The following is an 18,608-nucleotide window of genomic DNA, read 5'->3' as shown; positions in this document are numbered from 1 at the left end:
ACTATAAGGGTCCATTCACACGTCCGTTTTTTCTTTCCTGATCTGTTCCGTTTTTTGCTGAACAGATCTGGACCAGATCTGGACCCATTCATTTTCAATGGGTCCTGAAAAAAAATCTGACATTGTGCTGTCCGTTTTTTTTCAGGACCCATTGAAAATGAATGGGTCCAGATCTGGTCCAGATCTGTTCAGCAAAAAACGGAACAGATCAGGAAACAAACAACGGACGTGTGAATGGACCCTAATACAGGTATCATCACGTGGTTCCTGATGGTGTTCTTATCTTCTTTTTCTGAATTCTGAATACACTAGGAATGATCTTTATTCCCTGGCCCCACCATATGCTAATGAACCATTTCAAGTCACGGAGGCTGGTACTTACTGCCTTGAAGTCAAGCTAACTCCACCCCATCTCCTTTGACTGATGTCTTCAGGGCTGGGAATCTGTCTGCACCAAAAATCTGTCTAAAAAAGTGGAATCAATTGGCAACACGCTCACCAGGGTCGCGCGGCCTAATATACACCATATTGCGCCACAATTCAGGCGTAAAAATTTCTCTGAAATTAAGCCAACCAATATTTGGTGGAGAGTCAGAGAAAAGTGTCTCTCCCTGCACCACATTTATCCTCCAGCCTGAGCCCCTGTGATAAATCTGGGGATTTATCGTTTTATCTGTATAGTTTTGACTCCTTTAAAAAAATCGTGGAGTTCTGAGAAATTTCTCAGCGTGTTTTCTCTGAAACAAATGATAGAAATATGTAAAAACTCTCTCTAAAAAAAAACAAGAAAGCAGTTTTATTTTGGCAGTTCAATAAATACAAAGCGTTCTTGGTGCGGTTTCAGTATAGCAGTTCCCTGGTTGTTTGGCAACTGGCAAGTGAGGGGCGTCTGTCACAGCTCCACCTTAGTGGCATCTAACAGCTTCTCTTTAACCCTTTCTGATCTTGCACGGCTTTCCGCTCTCTTGCCCTCAGACTGAAAGATAAAAGAAAAACGAAAAATCATAGTTGGTACTAATGATAGGCTACTTTCACACTTGTTGGCTACCAAAATAATGTTTGAAGTGTTGTTTTTTTGGATACATACTATAGTTTTTTTTTAATGCTTTAAAACACACAATAAAAAAAAAATTATAAAAGCATCTTGCACAATATGATAAATAAATAGGCGGACATACTGTACATGGCCACCACTAGAGGGAACAAGATAGGGGGTCATTTATTTAGACCAGCGTTTTAGACGCCGGTCTTGATATCCCTTAAAGCTGGCGGGGGATCCGCCGGAGTTATGAAGAGGTGCTGTCCTTTAAATAACTTGGGCGGATCCAAAGTCGCATCTAAATGTTACACAGCTTCCGAACTTACATTTAAACCTTTTTCTACACATGTAACAGGCATACAAAATGGTAAATGAGACCTTTGCGCTGCAATCTGCGCCTGAAATACGCCTAATATAGGTGTATTTCAGCTTCATAAATGACCCCCATAGTACTCAATACAAGGGTTACATATAAACAAATGCCCCAATTTATTATGATAAATAACTTTGATGTTCATAGCAAATATAGTTTGATGAAAACACATCTCGGTCCACCTACCACGACTAGGTAAACTCAATCCAGTCAGAAACCTACTCTATTTAATACCGGTCTGCTGCTTTCAATTAGGTGACACACAAAGCTGAGCTTTCTCTTCCTCTTATTGGATGCTTAAAGAGTAACAACTAGAAATACAGCGTATGTCCAAGGTCTGCTCTCCTGAATTAAATTGAGTAGGTTCCTGCCTGGATGGAGGTCACCTTACCGTGGTAGGTGGGCACAGATGTGTTGTGATCAAAATATATTTGCTAAGAAATTTTAGCATATTAAAATGGAGCTTTAGTTTATATATAATTTTGTATTGTGTACTATGAGAGTGACTATATAAAAACAGCAAAGCAGTGCTCGCCTGCATGCAACAACTTGGGAGGCACGGACACAGCCTGGACTCGGCTGTTCGAACTGCGGAAATAAGATGATGATAGTCCAGCTTCTAAAAAGTTGTGCTTTATTTCATACGGTAAAAAAGTTCCATACACAAGACTGCTTGCCTATCATCATCTTTTTTCTGCACTGTGAGAGTGATGTTACATTCTTTTTAATAGTTTGTTTTAGAGAAATACTTTCTTAAGTTTGATCTTGGTTAAAACGTAGAAACATTTAAAAATGTTAGTTAAAGGGCATCTGTCAGCAGCTTTGTACCTATGACACTGGCTGACCTGTTACATGTGCTCTTGGCATCTGAAGGCGTTTGTGTTGGTCCCATGTTAATATATGCCCAGACAGTGTAAGCGTGTTTACAACTGGCCCTGTCAATCAAAGTGGAGAGGACGCGGCAGTTGCAGAGAGAGTTGAGCCTCTAGGTGTAATGGTAACGCCCCTGTTGCTCCTAGAGGCTCATTTCCATATAATAAAACATCATTTTTCTCAGCAATGCGGGTACATATGGACATGGGACCAACACAGATGCCTTCAACTGCCAAGTGCACATGTAACAGGTCAGCCAGTGTCATAGGTACAAATCTGCTGACAGATGCCCTTTAAAAGGGAACCCCCACCCATGTATATAGATAAAGAAGCCAGAAAACCTTTATAAAGTTACAAATTGACACCAAAGTAAATCATTAATACGGGTTCACTAATTTGTGACAATTGTTTTGATCAATAGCAACTGAGGCATCTTAGTGGTGAGACAAAGGGAGGGGTCTACCTCTGCTAGCACATCGCCCCTCAAAGTGATTAGGAGGTGCCAATGGGTTGTGTGGCTGCTGGGGACCAGTACACAACTACTGCAGTGTATTATGACCGGGCTCAAACATGTTCAAGTCCCTGGTGGAACTGGGAAAAAAAAAGTGAACTGAGATATTTAAAAATGTTAAAGAAAAAAAATTCTAATTTGATTTTTTATTTTTTGTGCTCTTTCTGCGTCTTAAAAAGAATAAAAATCGATCAAAAAGATTGCATGTACCCAATATGGTACCAACGAAAGCATTTACTCATCCAGCTCAAAAGCAACCCCCACACAGCTTCAGAGACGGAAAAAAAAAGTCACGGCTCTTGGAAGGAACTGTATGTGAAAAATTAAAGAAAAAAAAAAAAACTGTTCCATTACGGTTTAAAAAGAACAAAGGTGTCCTGGGGAAGGACATTTTTCTTCGCACACGGCTCTCACCTCTTTCCTTAGGCACTTTCTCATCTCTCGGTCAAAATCATTGCACTGTCCAAAATATTTCATAAATTTGTTCTGAAAGTATAAAGGAAACCCTTTAATCCCTTGATTTGGCAGTGAGACATTGATGGTAATACAGAGATCTGCAGGTATACCTACTGCATCTTAATAAGGAACAAAGAACTAGTACAACTCTGCTACATCTGCCAGGTCAAACAGACTCACAATATTCAAAGTAATGCAAGAAAGACAAACGGACTAACGTCCTACTTTGTAGAAGTTGAGTTGTCCTTTATGTAAATACGGGTCTCGTACTAATGTTTTACAGCAAGCAGACTATAAAATTATTTTTTTTTTTTTTTTTTTTTTTTTTTTTTTTTACTCGTTTTATTGACAGATTGAATAAAATATAGTAAAATGAGGCAATACAAAATTGGTGTACATAGATACATTACATACAAAGTATAAAAGGTACATTGCTGAGCGTGGCAGTGTCTGATCATGGTCACACGCTTACATGCTTAAGGCTCCATTCACACGATGTGCGGCCCGGATCCGGAAATGCGGACCCGCACTTCCGGCTCCGCAATTCCGATCCCGAAAAAAATCAAACATGTCCTATTCTTGACCGCAATTGTGGACAAGAATAGGCATTTTCTATTAAGTGCCGGCGATGTGCGGCCCGCAAAATGCGGAACGCACATTGCCGGTGTCTGTGTTTTGTGGATCCGCAAAGTCACAAAGAATATAAGTAGAAGGGTACAAGGAGAGAAAAATGAGAATGAGACATCGGCCTCATGCATATGACCGTATATGTTTTGCGGTCCGCAAAAAAAAAAAAACTGATGACGTCCGTATGGCATCCGCTTTTTTTGCGGATGCATTGTAATAATGCCTATCCTTGTCCGCAAACTAGAAAAAAAATAGGACATGCACTATTTTTTTTGCGGGGGCTACGGAACGGACATTGTGTGCTGTCCACATTTTTTGCAGACCCATTGAAATAAATGGGTCCGCATCCTATCAGCAAAAGAAAACGGAACGGACGAGGAAACAAAATACGGTTGTGTGCATGAGGCCATCAAGAGTGATTGTATTCAGAAGATAATGCAGCACTTAGATATTGCACTGGATATTGCGTAAGCGGAGACGCACACCATAACCCCCACACTTTGTCCAATTGAGGCTCACACTTCCTGTGTTTGTAGACAATATATTTATATGTAATTATGACATTTTGTCTTCCATTGAGTGATTGATGGACTTCTCTCTCCCACCCATTGTAAGGCGATGGCTTTTCTTGCCAGAAATAGTGATTCTCGCAAGAATGTTCTGATATAATGGGAGTACACGGCGTCATCTAAGATACCAAATAAGCATATCTTGGGGCGAGCAACAATTACACACACATAGGTGAGTCTGGTATTTCAGAGATGTCCTCTTCTGACAGATCAGGAACCACAGTTTTCCACCTAGCCAACACAGGCAGTTGTGTTAATTGGATTCGAGTGTTGATAAGGTGGGTGTATATAGTAGAGATGACCCCCCTGGGACCCTGAGACCTCAGAACTCCAATAAGGGGATAGTTAGATGGAGCCAGGGAATTGGGCATTGAGCGCATGTCTGGCTTGCAGATAACGGTACAATGCAGTGTGGCTCAGTTGACATTGCGACTGAAAGTGACTAAATGGATAAAATACATTATTCTGATATACATCCTTAACCATTTCGCACGCTGGTGCGATGTGTGAACATGGCGCCCCGCTTGCACGTGCAGCGGGGCGTCATGGCCGGTGTTTCATACAGAAGAGACCTGCGGCTAAGTACCGTGACCGGCAATAATGTAGATCGCGGTAGTTAAATGCTTTAGATGCTTCCGGGCTTCCTACCGATGCCCTGTGAGGCCAAATGGGGCATCGGTACTTGAGCTGAACACCTTTAGCCTCGCGGATGAGGCTGAAAGTGTTCAGGCTGCAATTCTTATTTTGGCCACCAGATGGCAGGCCAGGATAAGAAATTAGCAAAATTGACTTTCAATGGCAAATATAAAATCCCTTAAAGAACAAAATTAAAAAACATAATTAACCACTCCAGGACCGCCGTACGCAGGATTGCGTCCTGCCGGCGGCCCTGCTCTTCTGGGTGGACGCATATACGCGTCCTCCCGCGAGAGCCGAGATTTCCTGTGAACGCGCGCACACAGGAACGGAAGGTAAGCGAGTGGATCTCCAGCATGCCAGCGGCGATCGCTCGCTGGCAGGCTGGAGATCCGAATTTTTTAACCCCTAACAGGTATATTAGACGCTGTTTTGATAACAGCGTCTAATATACCTCCTACCTGGTCCTCTGGTGGTCCCTTTTGTTAGAATCGACCACCAGAGGACACAGGTAGGTCAGTAAAGTCGCACCAAACACTACACTACACTACACCCCCCCCCCCGTCACTTATTAACCCTTTATGAACCCCTGATCACCCATGATCACCCCATATAAACTCCCTGATCACCCCCCTGTCATTGATCACCCCCCTGTCATTGATCACCCCCCTGTAAGGCTCCATTCAGACGTCCGCATGATTTTTACGGATCCATGGATACCAAAACACATGCGGACGTCTGAATGGAGCCTTACAGGGGGGTGATCAATGACAGGCGGGTGATCACCCATATACACTCCCTGATCACCCCCCTGTCATTGATCACCCCCCTGTAGGGCTCCATTCAGACGTCCGCATGTGTTTTGGTATCCATGGATCCGTAAAAATCATGCGGACGTCTGAATGGAGCCTTACAGGGGGGTGATCAATGACAGAGGGGTGATCACCCATATACACTCCCTGATCACCCCCTGTCATTGATCACCCCCCTGTAAGGCTCCATTCAGACATCCGCATGTGTTTTGCGGATCCGATCCATGTATCCATGGATCCGTAAAAATCATGCGGACGTCTGAATGGAGCCTTACAGGGGGTGATCAATGACAGAGGGGTGATCACCCATATACACTCCCTGATCACCCCCTGTCATTGATCACCCCCTGTAAGGCTCCATTCAGACGTCCGCATGTGTTTTGGTATCCATGGATCCGTAAAAATCATGCGGACGTCTGAATGGAGCCTTACAGGGGGGTGATCAATGACAGAGGGGTGATCACCCATATACACTCCCTGATCACCCCCTGTCATTGATCACCCCCCTGTAAGGCTCCATTCAGATATCCGCATGTGTTTTGCGGATCCGATCCATGTATCCATGGATCCGTAAAAATCATGCGGACGTCTGAATGGAGCCTTACAGGGGGTGATCAATGACAGAGGGGTGATCACCCATATACACTCCCTGATCACCCCCTGTCATTGATCACCCCCCTGTAAGGCTCCATTCAGACGTCCGCATGTGTTTTGGTATCCATGGATCCGTAAAAATCATGCGGACGTCTGAATGGAGCCTTACAGGGGGGTGATCAATGACAGAGGGGTGATCACCCATATACACTCCCTGATCACCCCCTGTCATTGATCACCCCCCTGTAAGGCTCCATTCAGACATCCGCATGTGTTTTGCGGATCCGATCCATGTATCCATGGATCCGTAAAAATCATGCGGACGTCTGAATGGAGCCTTACAGGGGGTGATCAATGACAGAGGGGTGATCACCCATATACACTCCCTGATCACCCCCTGTCATTGATCACCCCCCTGTAAGGCTCCATTCAGACATCTGCATGTGTTTTGCGGATCCGATCCATGGATCCGTAAAAATCATGCGGACGTCTGAATGGAGCCTTACAGGGGGTGATCAATGACAGAGGGGTGATCACCCATATACACTCCCTGATCACCCCCTGTCATTGATCACCCCCCTGTAAGGCTCCATTCAGACGTCCGCATGTGTTTTGCGGATCCGATCCATGGATCCATGGATCCGTAAAAATCATGCGGACGTCTGAATGGAGCCTTACAGGGGGTGATCAATGACAGAGGGGCGATCACCCATATACACTCCCTGATCACGCCCTGTCATTGATCACCCCCCTGTAAGGCTCCATTCAGACGTCCGCATGTGTTTTGCGGATCCGATCCATGGATCCGTAAAAATCATACGGACGTCTGAATGGAGCCTTACCAGGGGGTGATCAATGACAGGGGGGTGATCAGGGAGTCTATATGGGTGATCACCCCCCTGTCATTGATCACCCCCCTGTCATTGATCACCCCCCCCCCCCCCCTGTAAGGCTCCATTCAGACATTTTTTTGGCCCAAGTTAGCGGAAATTTTTTGTTTGTTTTTGTTTTTTCTTACAAAGTCTCATATTCCACTAACTTGTGTCAAAAAATTAAATCTCACATGAACTCACCATACCCCTCACGGAATCCAAATGCGTAAACATTTTTAGACATTTATATTCCAGACTTCTTCTCACGCTTTAGGGCCCCTAAAAAGCCAGGGCAGTATAAATACCCCACATGTGACCCCATTTCGGAAAGAAGACACCCCAAGGTATTCCGTGAGGGGCATATTGAGTCCATGAAAGATTGAAATTTTTGTCCTAAGTTAGCGGAAAGGGAGACTTTGTGAGAAAAAAACAAAAAAAATCAATTTCCGCTAACTTATGCAAAAAAAAAAAATTTCTATGAACTCGCCAGGCCCCTCATTGAATACCTTGGGGTGTCTTCTTTCCAAAGTGGGGTCACATGTGGGGTATTTATACTGCCCTGGCTTTTTAGGGGCCCGAAAGTGTGAGAAGAAGTCTGGGATCCAAATGTCTAAAAATGCCCTCCTAAAAGGAATTTGGGCACCTTTGCGCATCTAGGCTGCAAAAAAGTGTCACACATGTGGTATCGCCGTACTCAGGAGAAGTTGGGGAATGTGTTTTGGGGTGTCATTTTACATATACCCATGCTGGGTGAGAGAAATATCTTGGTCAAATGCCAACTTTGTATAAAAAAATGGGAAAAGTTGTCTTTTGCCAAGATATTTCTCTCACCCAGCATGGGTATATGTAAAATGACACCCCAAAACACATTCCCCAACTTCTCCTGAGTACGGCGATACCAGATGTGTGACACTTTTTTGCAGCCAAGGTGGGCAAAGGGGCACCTTTCAGATTTCGCAGGCCATTTTTTACACATTTTGATTGCAAGGTACTTCTCACACTTGGGCCCCTAAATTGCCAGGGCAGTATAACTACGCCACAAGTGACCCCATTTTGGAAAGAAGACACCCCAAGGTATTCCGTGAGGGGCATAGTGAGTTCCTAGAATTTTTTATTTTTTGTCACAAGTTAGCGGAAAATGATGATTTTTCTTTTTTTTTCTTTTTTCCTTACAAAGTCTCATATTCCACTAACTTGCGACAAAAAATAAAAAATTCTAGGAACTCGCCATGCCCCTTACGGAATACCTTGGGGTGTCTTCTTTCCAAAATGGGGTCACTTGTGGCATAGTTATACTGCCCTGGCAATTTAGGGGCCCAAATGTGTGAGAAGTACTTTGCAATCAAAATGTGTAAAAAATGGCCTGCGAAATCCGAAAGGTGCACTTTGGAATATGTGCCCCTTTGCCCACCTAGGCTGCAAAAAAGTGTCACACATCTGGTATCGCCGTACTCAGGAGAAGTTGGGGAATGTGTTTTGGGGTGTCATTTTACATATACCCATGCTGGGTGAGAAAAATATCTTGGTCAAATGCCAACTTTGTATAAAAAAATTGGAAAAGTTGTCTTTTGCCAAGATATTTCTCTCACCCAGCATGGGTATATGTAAAATGACACCCCAAAACACATTCCCCAACTTCTCCTGAGTACGGCGATACCAGATGTGTCACACTTTTTTGCTGCCAAGGTGGGCAAAGGGGCACATATTCCAAAGTGCACCTTTCGGATTTCACCGGTCATTTTTTACACATTTTGATTGCAAAGTTCTTCTCACACATTTGGGCCCCTAAATTGCCAGGGCAGTATAACTACGCCACAAGTGACCCCATTTTGGAAAGAAGACACCCCAAGGTATTCCGTGAGGGGCACGGCGAGTTCCTAGAATTTTTATTTTTTGTCGCAAGTTAGTGGAATATGAGACTTTGTAAGAAAAAAATAAAAATAAAAAATCATCATCATTTTCCGCTAACTTGTGACAAAAAATAAAAAGTTCTATGAACTCACTATGCCCATCAGCGAATACCTTAGGGTGTCTACTTTCCGAAATGGGGTCATTTGTGGGGTTTTTCTACTGTTTGGGCATTGTAGAACCTCAGGAAACTGTAGAACCTCAGTCAGAGCTGCTTCAAAAAGCGGAAATTCACATTTTTGTACCATAGTTTGTAAACGCTATAACTTTTACCCAAACCATTTTTTCTTTGCCCAAACATTTTTTTTTTTATCAAAGACATGTAGAACTATAAATTTAGCGAAAAATTTATATATGGATGTCGTTTTTTTTGCAAAATTTTACAGCTGAAAGTGAAAAATGTCATTTTTTTGCAAAAAAATCGTTACATTTCGATTAATAACAAAAAAAGTAAAAATGTCAGCAGCAATAAAATACCACCCAATGAAAGCTCTATTAGTGAGAAGAAAAGGAGGTAAAATTCATTTGGGTGGTAAGTTGCATGACCGAGCGATAAACGGTGAAAGTAGTGTAGTGCAGAAGTGTAAAAAGTGCTCTGGTCATGAAGGGGGTTTCAGCTAGCGGGGCTGAAGTGGTTAATAAGCTCATATATGAGCCACAAAATGATCACAAAAAATAAAATAAAAATGTTAATGGCGTAACAGAAAAAAGGGTAAAAATTGCCAATTTGCCATTTTTTCATTGCTACTCTTAGGCCTCATGCACACGACCGTTGTCGTGCTCCGTTCCGTTGTTCCGTCATCCGTTTTTGTTTCCCTGTGTCTTCCTTTATTTTTGGAGGATCACCAGACATGAAGGAAAGTAAAAAAAAGTGGATCTTGTGTGCCTCTGTGGTTTTTCACGGACCCATTGACTTGAATGGGTCCGCGAACCGTTTTCCGTGAAAAAAATAGGACAACTTATATTTTTTGGACGGACTGGAACCACGGATGCGGATGACAAATGGTGCATTAGCCGAGTTTTCAACGGACCCTTTGAAAGTCAATGGGTCCGCAGAAAATCACAAAAAAAGGAAAAACGGACACGTAATGAAACAACGGTCGTGTGCATGAGGCCTCTCCCAAAAAAAATTTAATAAAATGTGATCAAAAAGTCACGCACACTCCAAAATGATATCAATAAAAAGTACAGATTGTTCCGCAAAAAATGAGCCCCTTAGCTCAGTAGACATAAGTGTAAAAAAGTTATGGGGGTCAGAATATGGTGATGTAAAAAAAAAGATTTTTTTAAATCAAAGTTTACATTTATTTTTACACTATTTAGACATAGAGAACCTATACATATGGGGTATAGTTGTAATCGTACTGACCCAGAGAATGAAGGGCATCGGTCAGTTTTGCCGTAAATGAAACGCTGTGTGAACAAAACCCATTAAACTGTGGAGGGATTGCATTTTTTTTTCCCAATTCCACCCCATTTTTTATTTTTTTCGCGCTTCCTACTACATTTTATGCCATAATCAATGGTGGCATTAGAAAGTACAACTTGTCTCGCAAAAAAATAAGCCCTCATACAGCTATGTGACCGGAAATATAAAAAAGTTATGGCTCACAGAAAATAGGGAAGAAAAATGAAAACGCAAAAACTAAAAAAAAAAAGGTAGCCAAGTTTTGGGGAGTCAGAGAAGGCTGATAAAGTGGGGGACAGAGGATTATCCCAAAGTGGCCGGCCACTTATCAGGTTCTTAAAATCATGTTGTTTCTTTGTGGCCGACCATACCTGTATGGCGGTTCTATGAATAGGGAGTAGTTTTCATGGGAATAGCTGAGGCTTTTCCAGTACTGGCCACAGGGACCTGGTCAGATGGCATGAGCCAACTTTTCTGGTATCGTAATTGACTAACTAAATAGTAAAAATAGGAGTCAGGTAGAGACATACCACCATTAGATCTGGGGCGGCATGGGGTGGAGAGAGAGATTTTAGGCCTGGTAGATCCCCATATAAAGGGCGACATTAGAGAGTTTAGGTATAATGTAAGGAGAGTGTTCTAGTATATATATACATTTGGGAAGTACTATCATTTTAATCAGGTTTATGCGATCTGCTACTGACCCCGTCTTCCCTATGCCCTGGTACACACGATCTTGCCTTAGGCTAATTGCAAGAGGTTCGATAGCCAGGGCGAACAATAAGGGAGATAGTGGGCTTCCCTGTCGATTTCCCCTTTCCCAGAGTGAAATAGGGAGAGGAGAAACCATTAACTGATACATTGGTTCTAGGGTTCCCATAAATAATGGACACCAATTTGATTAAAAACTGGCCCAAAACCAAATTGCTTGATAGTACCCAACAGGTAAGGCTATTCAACTCGAACACCTAAGGATACTTTCGGACTTGCATTGTGAGGACCCGGCAGACAGTTCAGTCGTCGGAACTGCCTGCCGGATCCGGAAATCCGTATGCAAACGGATATCATTTGTAAACTGATCAAGATGCAGATCCGTCTGACAAAGGCATTGAAATTCCGGATTCGTCTCTCTCCGGTGTCATCCGGAAAAACTGATCCGGTATTTCTTTTTTTCGCATTTTTAAAAGTCTGCACATGCGCAGACCGGGAAACCAGATCCAGTTTTCCAGAACACCTGGTACCGTATCCGGCATTAATACATTTTAATGTGAATTAATGCTGGATCGGGCATTCCAGCAAGTGTTCCGGAATTTTGGCCGGAGAAAATACTATAGCATGCTGCGGTATTTTCTCCAGCCAAAAAACGTACAGTGACTGAACTGAAGATATCCTGAATAGATTGTTCTCCATTCAGAATGCATTAGGATAAAACTGAAGCGTTTTTTTCCGGTATTGAGCCCCTGTGATGGAACTCAATACTGGAAAAGAATACCGCTGGTGTGAAAGTACTCTGAGCTGCATCGAGGGACGCCATAGCCCACCGCTGTTGTTGTCTAATACCTATCTGTGTGAGTACCTGCACCCGCCTAATGTACTCAGATGTGGATTTACCTGGCATGAATCCAGATTGATCCGCATGTATAATACTGAGGATGCATTTATTTAACCTTACGGCTAATATCTTAGCTAATATTTTGTAATCAAGACTAAGCAGCAAGATCGGCCGATATGAGCCACAATCCAATGGGCTCTTGTCAGGTTTAAGGATGACCACAATTGTGGCATCATACAAGGATGGTGGTAATGCACCAGTGGAGAAGGCCGCTGTATACATTTCCCCCAGGGGTTCCAGAAGCAGGTCTGAGTATTTAGCGTACACTTCTAATGGAATGGCATCTGGGCCTAGTGCCTTCCCATTAGCCAAAGAGGACACCGCAAGAGCAATCTCCTCTCTAGAAACGGGACAATCCAGCAGAGCCGAATCAGCAGGGGACAGCTGAGGAATCGTTAGATCCGAGAGGTAGAGATCTACTTCCTCATTAGTAGTATGTATTTGAGATCGGTAGAGGTCATGGTAAAACTCCTCAAAGCGATGGGCTATCGCTGCCGCCTCCAGCAATGCGGTACCATCTGAAGATTGAGTACGCAAAACTGCTGGAGACCTCTGGTTCTGATGCACCAGATGTGCCAACAGCTTACTGGATTGGTTACCCAATTCAAAGTAAGTCTGCCTAGTAAAGAAGAGTTTACGTTGTGCTTTTTGCTTTAAGAGAGTAAGGTATTGGCGGCCCTTAGATAGCCATTCCTGTCTACTACATTCTGTGGGGTTGGCAACGTAAGCTGCTTCGAGTTGAGTGCATTCCCCTGCCAGCTCATTCTCCGGACCGGCTGAAGCCCGTTTAACACACGATATGGATGATTTCAGGCAGCCTCTGAGATATGCTTTCAAAGTTTCTCATTGTAATAGTGGGTTCTCAAAGGATTCATGATCGGCTAAAAATATAGAGAGTTGTTCAGGTATCTGATCATTGGGTGTCAGGAGTGTCAACCAAAAGGGGTGTACTCATAAAGGGACACTTGACCGGTCCATTGAAGTAGATACACTGAAGGCATTATTTTTTATTATAGCAGAGTACTCATTTTAAACTAAAATAATTTTTTCTATTGGTCTTTATTAAAAATGTTGAGCCCCTTTCTTTGTATAGCCTTGAGATTCTCTAGTAGCAGGATCTGTGTTTACTGTGTTCTGTCAGGCAGCTCAGCTGATGGCTCCTTATCTCTGCTCTCTGACCTCCTAAACACTCATTATAGCTCGATTCTTATCTTACTGATAACAATGTGGCTTAAATATGTGTTTTTGAGCTATTAGTAATTTAGAGGTAAGTGTTATTAGATGACTGGCAGAACGTGAAAGTATGATTCTCACAGCTGGGCAGAAGTTACCCCTCTGTGATAAAACTGCTCAATATTTTTAATAAAGACCCAACATGAGTAAAATTCACTCTAAAAAAATTGCCCCCAAAAGTGTACCTAGCCTTTAAGTTAGGATAGATAGATAGATCCCTCCAGTTCTCCAGATCCGGTTGTTAAAATTACAGCCGGCCGGATCGGAGAACCGCGAGACCGGCTCAATCCCGATCCAGTGCTCTGGCAGCGGCAGCTGGAGATGAGCGCTTCCATTCCATAGTTTAGCTCCTTAGGCTTTTTAAAAGTTGGGAGGTATGTATGTGTAGTGTATGGCTACATGCACACGACCGTTGTGTGTTTTGCGGTATGCAAATTGCGGATCTACAAAACGCAGATGGTGTCCGTGTGCGTTCAGCAATTTGCGGAACGGCGCGGACAGCCATTAATATAACTGTTTTGCGGACAAGAATAGGACAGGTTATATTTTTTTTGCGGACCACAGAACGGAGCAACGGATGCGGACAGCACACGGAGTGCTGTCCGCATCTTTTGCAGCCCCATTGAAGTGAATACTGTGGCTTAGATGTGGACCAAAAAAACGGTCATGTGCATGAGGCCTATATATGATGTATTTATCTGTATGTTTGTTGCATACATATGGTGTATATGAAAACATGTGGCCTGACGCTGCGTGAATCCCACCACTGGATAGATATTAGAAAGATAGATATGAGAGAGAGAGATGAGATAGATAGATACGAGATAGATAGATGATAGATACGAGATAGATAGATAGATAGATAGATACTAGATAGATACTAGATAGATACTAGATAGATACTAGATAGAGATACGAGATAGATAGATACTAGATAGATACTAGATAGATACTAGATAGATACTAGATAGATACTAGATAGATACTAGATAGATATGAGATAGATAGATACTAGATAGATACTAGATAGATACGAGATAGATAGATACTAGATAGATACTAGATAGATACGAGATAGATAGATAGATAGATAGATAGATACTAGATAGATAGATACTAGATAGAGATACGAGATAGATATGAGATAGATAGATACTAGAGAGATACTAGATAGAGATACTAGATAGATAGATACTAGATAGATAGATACTAGATAGATAGATAGATAGATACTAGATAGAGATACGAGATAGATAGATACTAGATAGATAGATACTAGATAGAGATACTAGATAGATAGATACTAGATAGATACTAGATTGATAGATACTAGATAGAGATACGAGATAGATAGATATTAGACAGATTACGATGTCCGTTTACTCACTGTTCTCTGTACGGCCACTTACGTCTAGGTGACATTGCTTCAGCAGATTAATGAACACGTTGCATTCTTCGGTGTGCAGGTGCGGAGACAGGTCTGGATGCATCTTACATGAAGCGGTGACGGTGTGGTTAAGACGCAGGAAAAAAATTAAATGCAATGAAACAAAAAGACGATTATTAACGATGCAGAGTCATCGATCACTAGTGCGGATTTATTCACAGTCTAAGGCCTCATGCACATGGCCGTTGGGCCACCCTTCCGTGCATTGGGGACCGCAATTTGCGGCCCCCAATGCACGGGCAACATCCATGCGGCGGCCGAGACGGATCGAGACCCATTCGACTTGAATGGGTCCATGATCCGTTCGCACCGTAAAAAATTAAAACATGTCCTATTTTTTTGCAGTGCGGAGGAACAGAAACACCAGGGAAGCACTCCATAGTGCTTCCGTGCCTCCGTTCCGCACCACAGCTCCGGATTGCGGACCCATTCAAGTGAATGGATCCGCATCCGTGATTCGGGGAGCACACGGCCGCTGCCCGCATATTGCGGACCCGCTGTTTGGGGTAACGGGCGTGTGCATGAGGCCTAACAGTCTAATTTGGCCTCTGTTCAGACAGACAATAAACGTGTTCTGGACGGTGAACACGGACAAGTTTTTATATGTACTATAGACGGAGCGTGCGTGCGGGCTGTATTTTCTGCAGATGGGAACAGAGCGTGCTGTGATCTCAGCCCGTATGGAGGAGGACATGTGAAGAGAACCCGGACAGAAGGCTACGTGCACACTGTGCGGATTACGTGTGGTTTTTCCATGCAGATTTTTTGTGGAAATACCGCAGCGCAATACAGTACCAGCAAAGTAAAGCATTGGAGATGCTATATGTTATTTTTTTTTTTTCAGGCACATGAAAACTGATTACGCCAAAATAATCACAAGAACTGAACAAATTTGCAGAAAACTCTAAAAGGGATATTCCCAGCTCAGACATTGGTGCCGTGTCGCTAGGATATGCCCTCAATGTCTGATAGGTGTAGGTGCCACCTTTTGGACCCACACCTATCTCTAGAACAGAGCCCGTGATGTGAAGGAGGGCAGAGCATGCGCGGCCGCCCTCAATTCATTTCTATGGGAGCACAGAAAATAGCCGAGCACTAGCTCAACTATTTCCGTCAGCCCCATAGAAGTGAATGGAGGGCGGTCCGCTCTCCTTCTCTTTATAGGCTCCGTTCTAGAGATAGGTGCGGGTCCCAGAGGTGGCACCTACACCTATCAGACATTGGGGGCATATCCTAGCGACATGGCACCAATGTCTGAGATGGGAATACCCCTTTAAGCATAACTGACGGCAAATCTTCTGTTTTTCACTGTCAGAACTCGGCTGAGTATCGCGCCCGTGAGATAAGTTTGAGGCTGCCTGCACATGTTGCCGATTATGCACAGTCTTTTGTGCGGAAGCCCTGCAATCCTGCGCTGTGGCGTACACTGTTGGCTCCTGATCAGTACTACTGTGCGTGCGCTGATACTGTAAACTACAGAGCAGGTCTGGGATTACAGTGCCAGGCAAGATCCCTGGTCCTATCAATCAAAGGCTACATGCACACGAACGTTGTTTGTTTCCGTGTCCGTTCCATTTTTTTGTGGACCCATTCATTTCAATGGGTCTGCAAAAAATGCGGACAGCACACCGTGTGCTGTCCGCATCAGTATGCCCGTTCCGTAGCCCCGCAAAAAAAAATTTGCGGACCGCAAAACACATACGGTCGTGTGCATGTAACCAAAAGGTGAGGCAACTGAGCCACAACATCAGAGCTGAGTGCACCAAACACCTAATCTGCATAATAATAAAAACTTTCATTGCACATGAACGGCACAACTGATTTACAATGGAAATGTATGCTCTTACTCAGCAGGATCGACCCTACCAGACACTTGACTGGTTTAATGGAGTTAATCCTGCTGACGTGTCCTCTTTAAAGGGTCAGAGACAAAGCAAAGCTTTTGTTCAGTGGTTTAATGGGGTTGATCCTGCAGGCAGGTCCTCTTTGAAAGTTTCAGAAAACTTTTGATATGTCATAGAAACAAACCCCCACCGATCAAAAAGTTTTGATATGAGTGCTGAGACCCCCGCCGATCGCTAGAGCAAGAGAGAGACGCCCCCATAAAGCACTCTCTCCTCGCTGCAGGGCTCAGTAGAAAGTCTATGGACCTGTCTAGCTTCCTGCAGTGAGGAGAGAGGGTGTGATATGCGGGGGCTTCTCTCTCCTCGTTCTAGCGATCAGTGGGGGTCTCAACACTTCCCCCCCCATCCTCCTAATCAAAACTTTAGCTATGTCTATGACATTTAAAATTTTTCTGAAATCTTTGTGACTCTTTAAGGCCTCATGCACGCGGCCGTGGCCCGTATTGCAGCCTGCAAACAGCGTGTCCACAATATGCGGGCACCGACCGTGTGCTCACGGCTGTGGACCCATTCACTTGAATGGATCCGCAATCCAGAAGGTGCGGAACGGAAGCACTCTGTGCACTACTTTTTTTTTGCCGTGCGGACGGATCACGAACACATTCAAGTGGAATGGGTCTGGATCTCTCTGCGGAAGCCGCATGGATGGTGCCCGTGCATTGGGGACCACAAATTGCGGCCCCCCAATGCACGGAACGGTGGGGCAGCGGCTGTGTGCATGAGGCCTAAAGTGAATTTGAGATATTTATCATATATCAGGTTGTGGGGGTCCGACACTAGTGTTGAGCAAACTTGTAGTTTAAGTTCGGCGTCCAAAGTTCGGGTTATCGAAGAATCCCGTTATGGATTCCAAATTCCGTTATGATCCGTGGTAGCGGAATCCATAATGGGATTCTTCAATAACCCAAACTTTGGACGCACAAGTTCGCTCAACACTACCCAGCATCCCTGACGATCAGCATTGTGTACACTACACTACACTCCAGCGGATGTGAAACTACAACTCCAAGCAGAGAATAGAGCATGCTGGGGATTGTAGTCTCCCAAAAGTTGGATTGGCAGAGGCTGCTGACCCCTGGCATACATGCATTTGGGGGCCAAGGACGCGGTGGCTTCTGCTGACACGCCACAGAAACTCCGAATGACTTTTCTAGGAAGAAAGACACCCGGGTGGAAAATGGGTGTAAGATCAGACCTACCCCCAAATCCTACAGAGAAGCAGCCCTGGGTACAGTGACGTCATCAGCCTGTGGTACTACAGCAGGGATGACCTTGCAGAAGAGTGCAGGGCATGAGCTCACTGCACAGAAACAGGGCACCAGCAGCGGCTGTAGAACAACAAGTATCACAATACCTGCCTGTGGGCACTGAGGCATGCTGGTACTTGTAGTTCCACACCAGCTAGAAACCTACAGGCAAGCACGCAAGAAGCCACAAGCGCCATAACCTACCTTTGCAATGGCCGCAGTACAGTAGACATACACCGATCTACCCACTTTACCCACTTTTTTTTTTTTTACATAACACCTAAAAATCTATATTCTGATTGGCTGGAACCCCTGCCCGTTATCACACAAGCAGCCAATGAAACTAAGAGTAATACTTAAGAGGCGGGGCAACTTAAGCGACCAATGACGGAAATCTAGCCGACGAGGGGCGGAGCGACGCCGATAGCCAATGAATGGAATATGTATAGTGTGAGGGGCGGGGTGACGCTTGGTCCTAGAAACCAGA

At 44.0% G+C, this 18,608-nt stretch overlaps 1 protein-coding gene across 3 annotated transcripts; it reads right to left on the bottom strand.

Annotated features, from left to right (window-relative positions):
- Positions 1-752: 752 nt before the first annotated feature.
- CMC2 (C-X9-C motif containing 2) lies at positions 753-18,452 on the bottom strand. Of its 3 annotated transcripts, none has more exons than XM_044270388.1 (4): positions 18,326-18,452; positions 14,933-15,013; positions 3,211-3,282; positions 753-976 (listed from the first exon to the last, which is right to left on the bottom strand). In XM_044270388.1, exons 2-4 carry the CDS (start codon positions 15,011-15,013, stop codon positions 893-895), a joined length of 237 nt encoding a protein of 78 aa, XP_044126323.1. In that variant the 5' UTR covers positions 18,326-18,452; the 3' UTR covers positions 753-892. The 3 variants fall into 3 exon arrangements, with proteins under 3 accessions (XP_044126323.1, XP_044126324.1, XP_044126322.1); XM_044270389.1 differs by having other exon boundaries at positions 14,933-15,031; positions 18,327-18,407; XM_044270387.1 differs by having other exon boundaries at positions 14,933-15,057; positions 18,326-18,347.
- Between the last annotated feature and the right edge of the window lie 156 nt (positions 18,453-18,608).

The sequence above is a fragment of the Bufo gargarizans genome, chromosome 10, assembly GCF_014858855.1.
Source record: "Bufo gargarizans isolate SCDJY-AF-19 chromosome 10, ASM1485885v1, whole genome shotgun sequence".
Lineage (NCBI taxonomy): Eukaryota > Metazoa > Chordata > Amphibia > Anura > Bufonidae > Bufo > Bufo gargarizans.
Note: the sequence above shows the minus strand (reverse complement) of the source record. Positions and strands in the feature narration are given on the sequence as shown.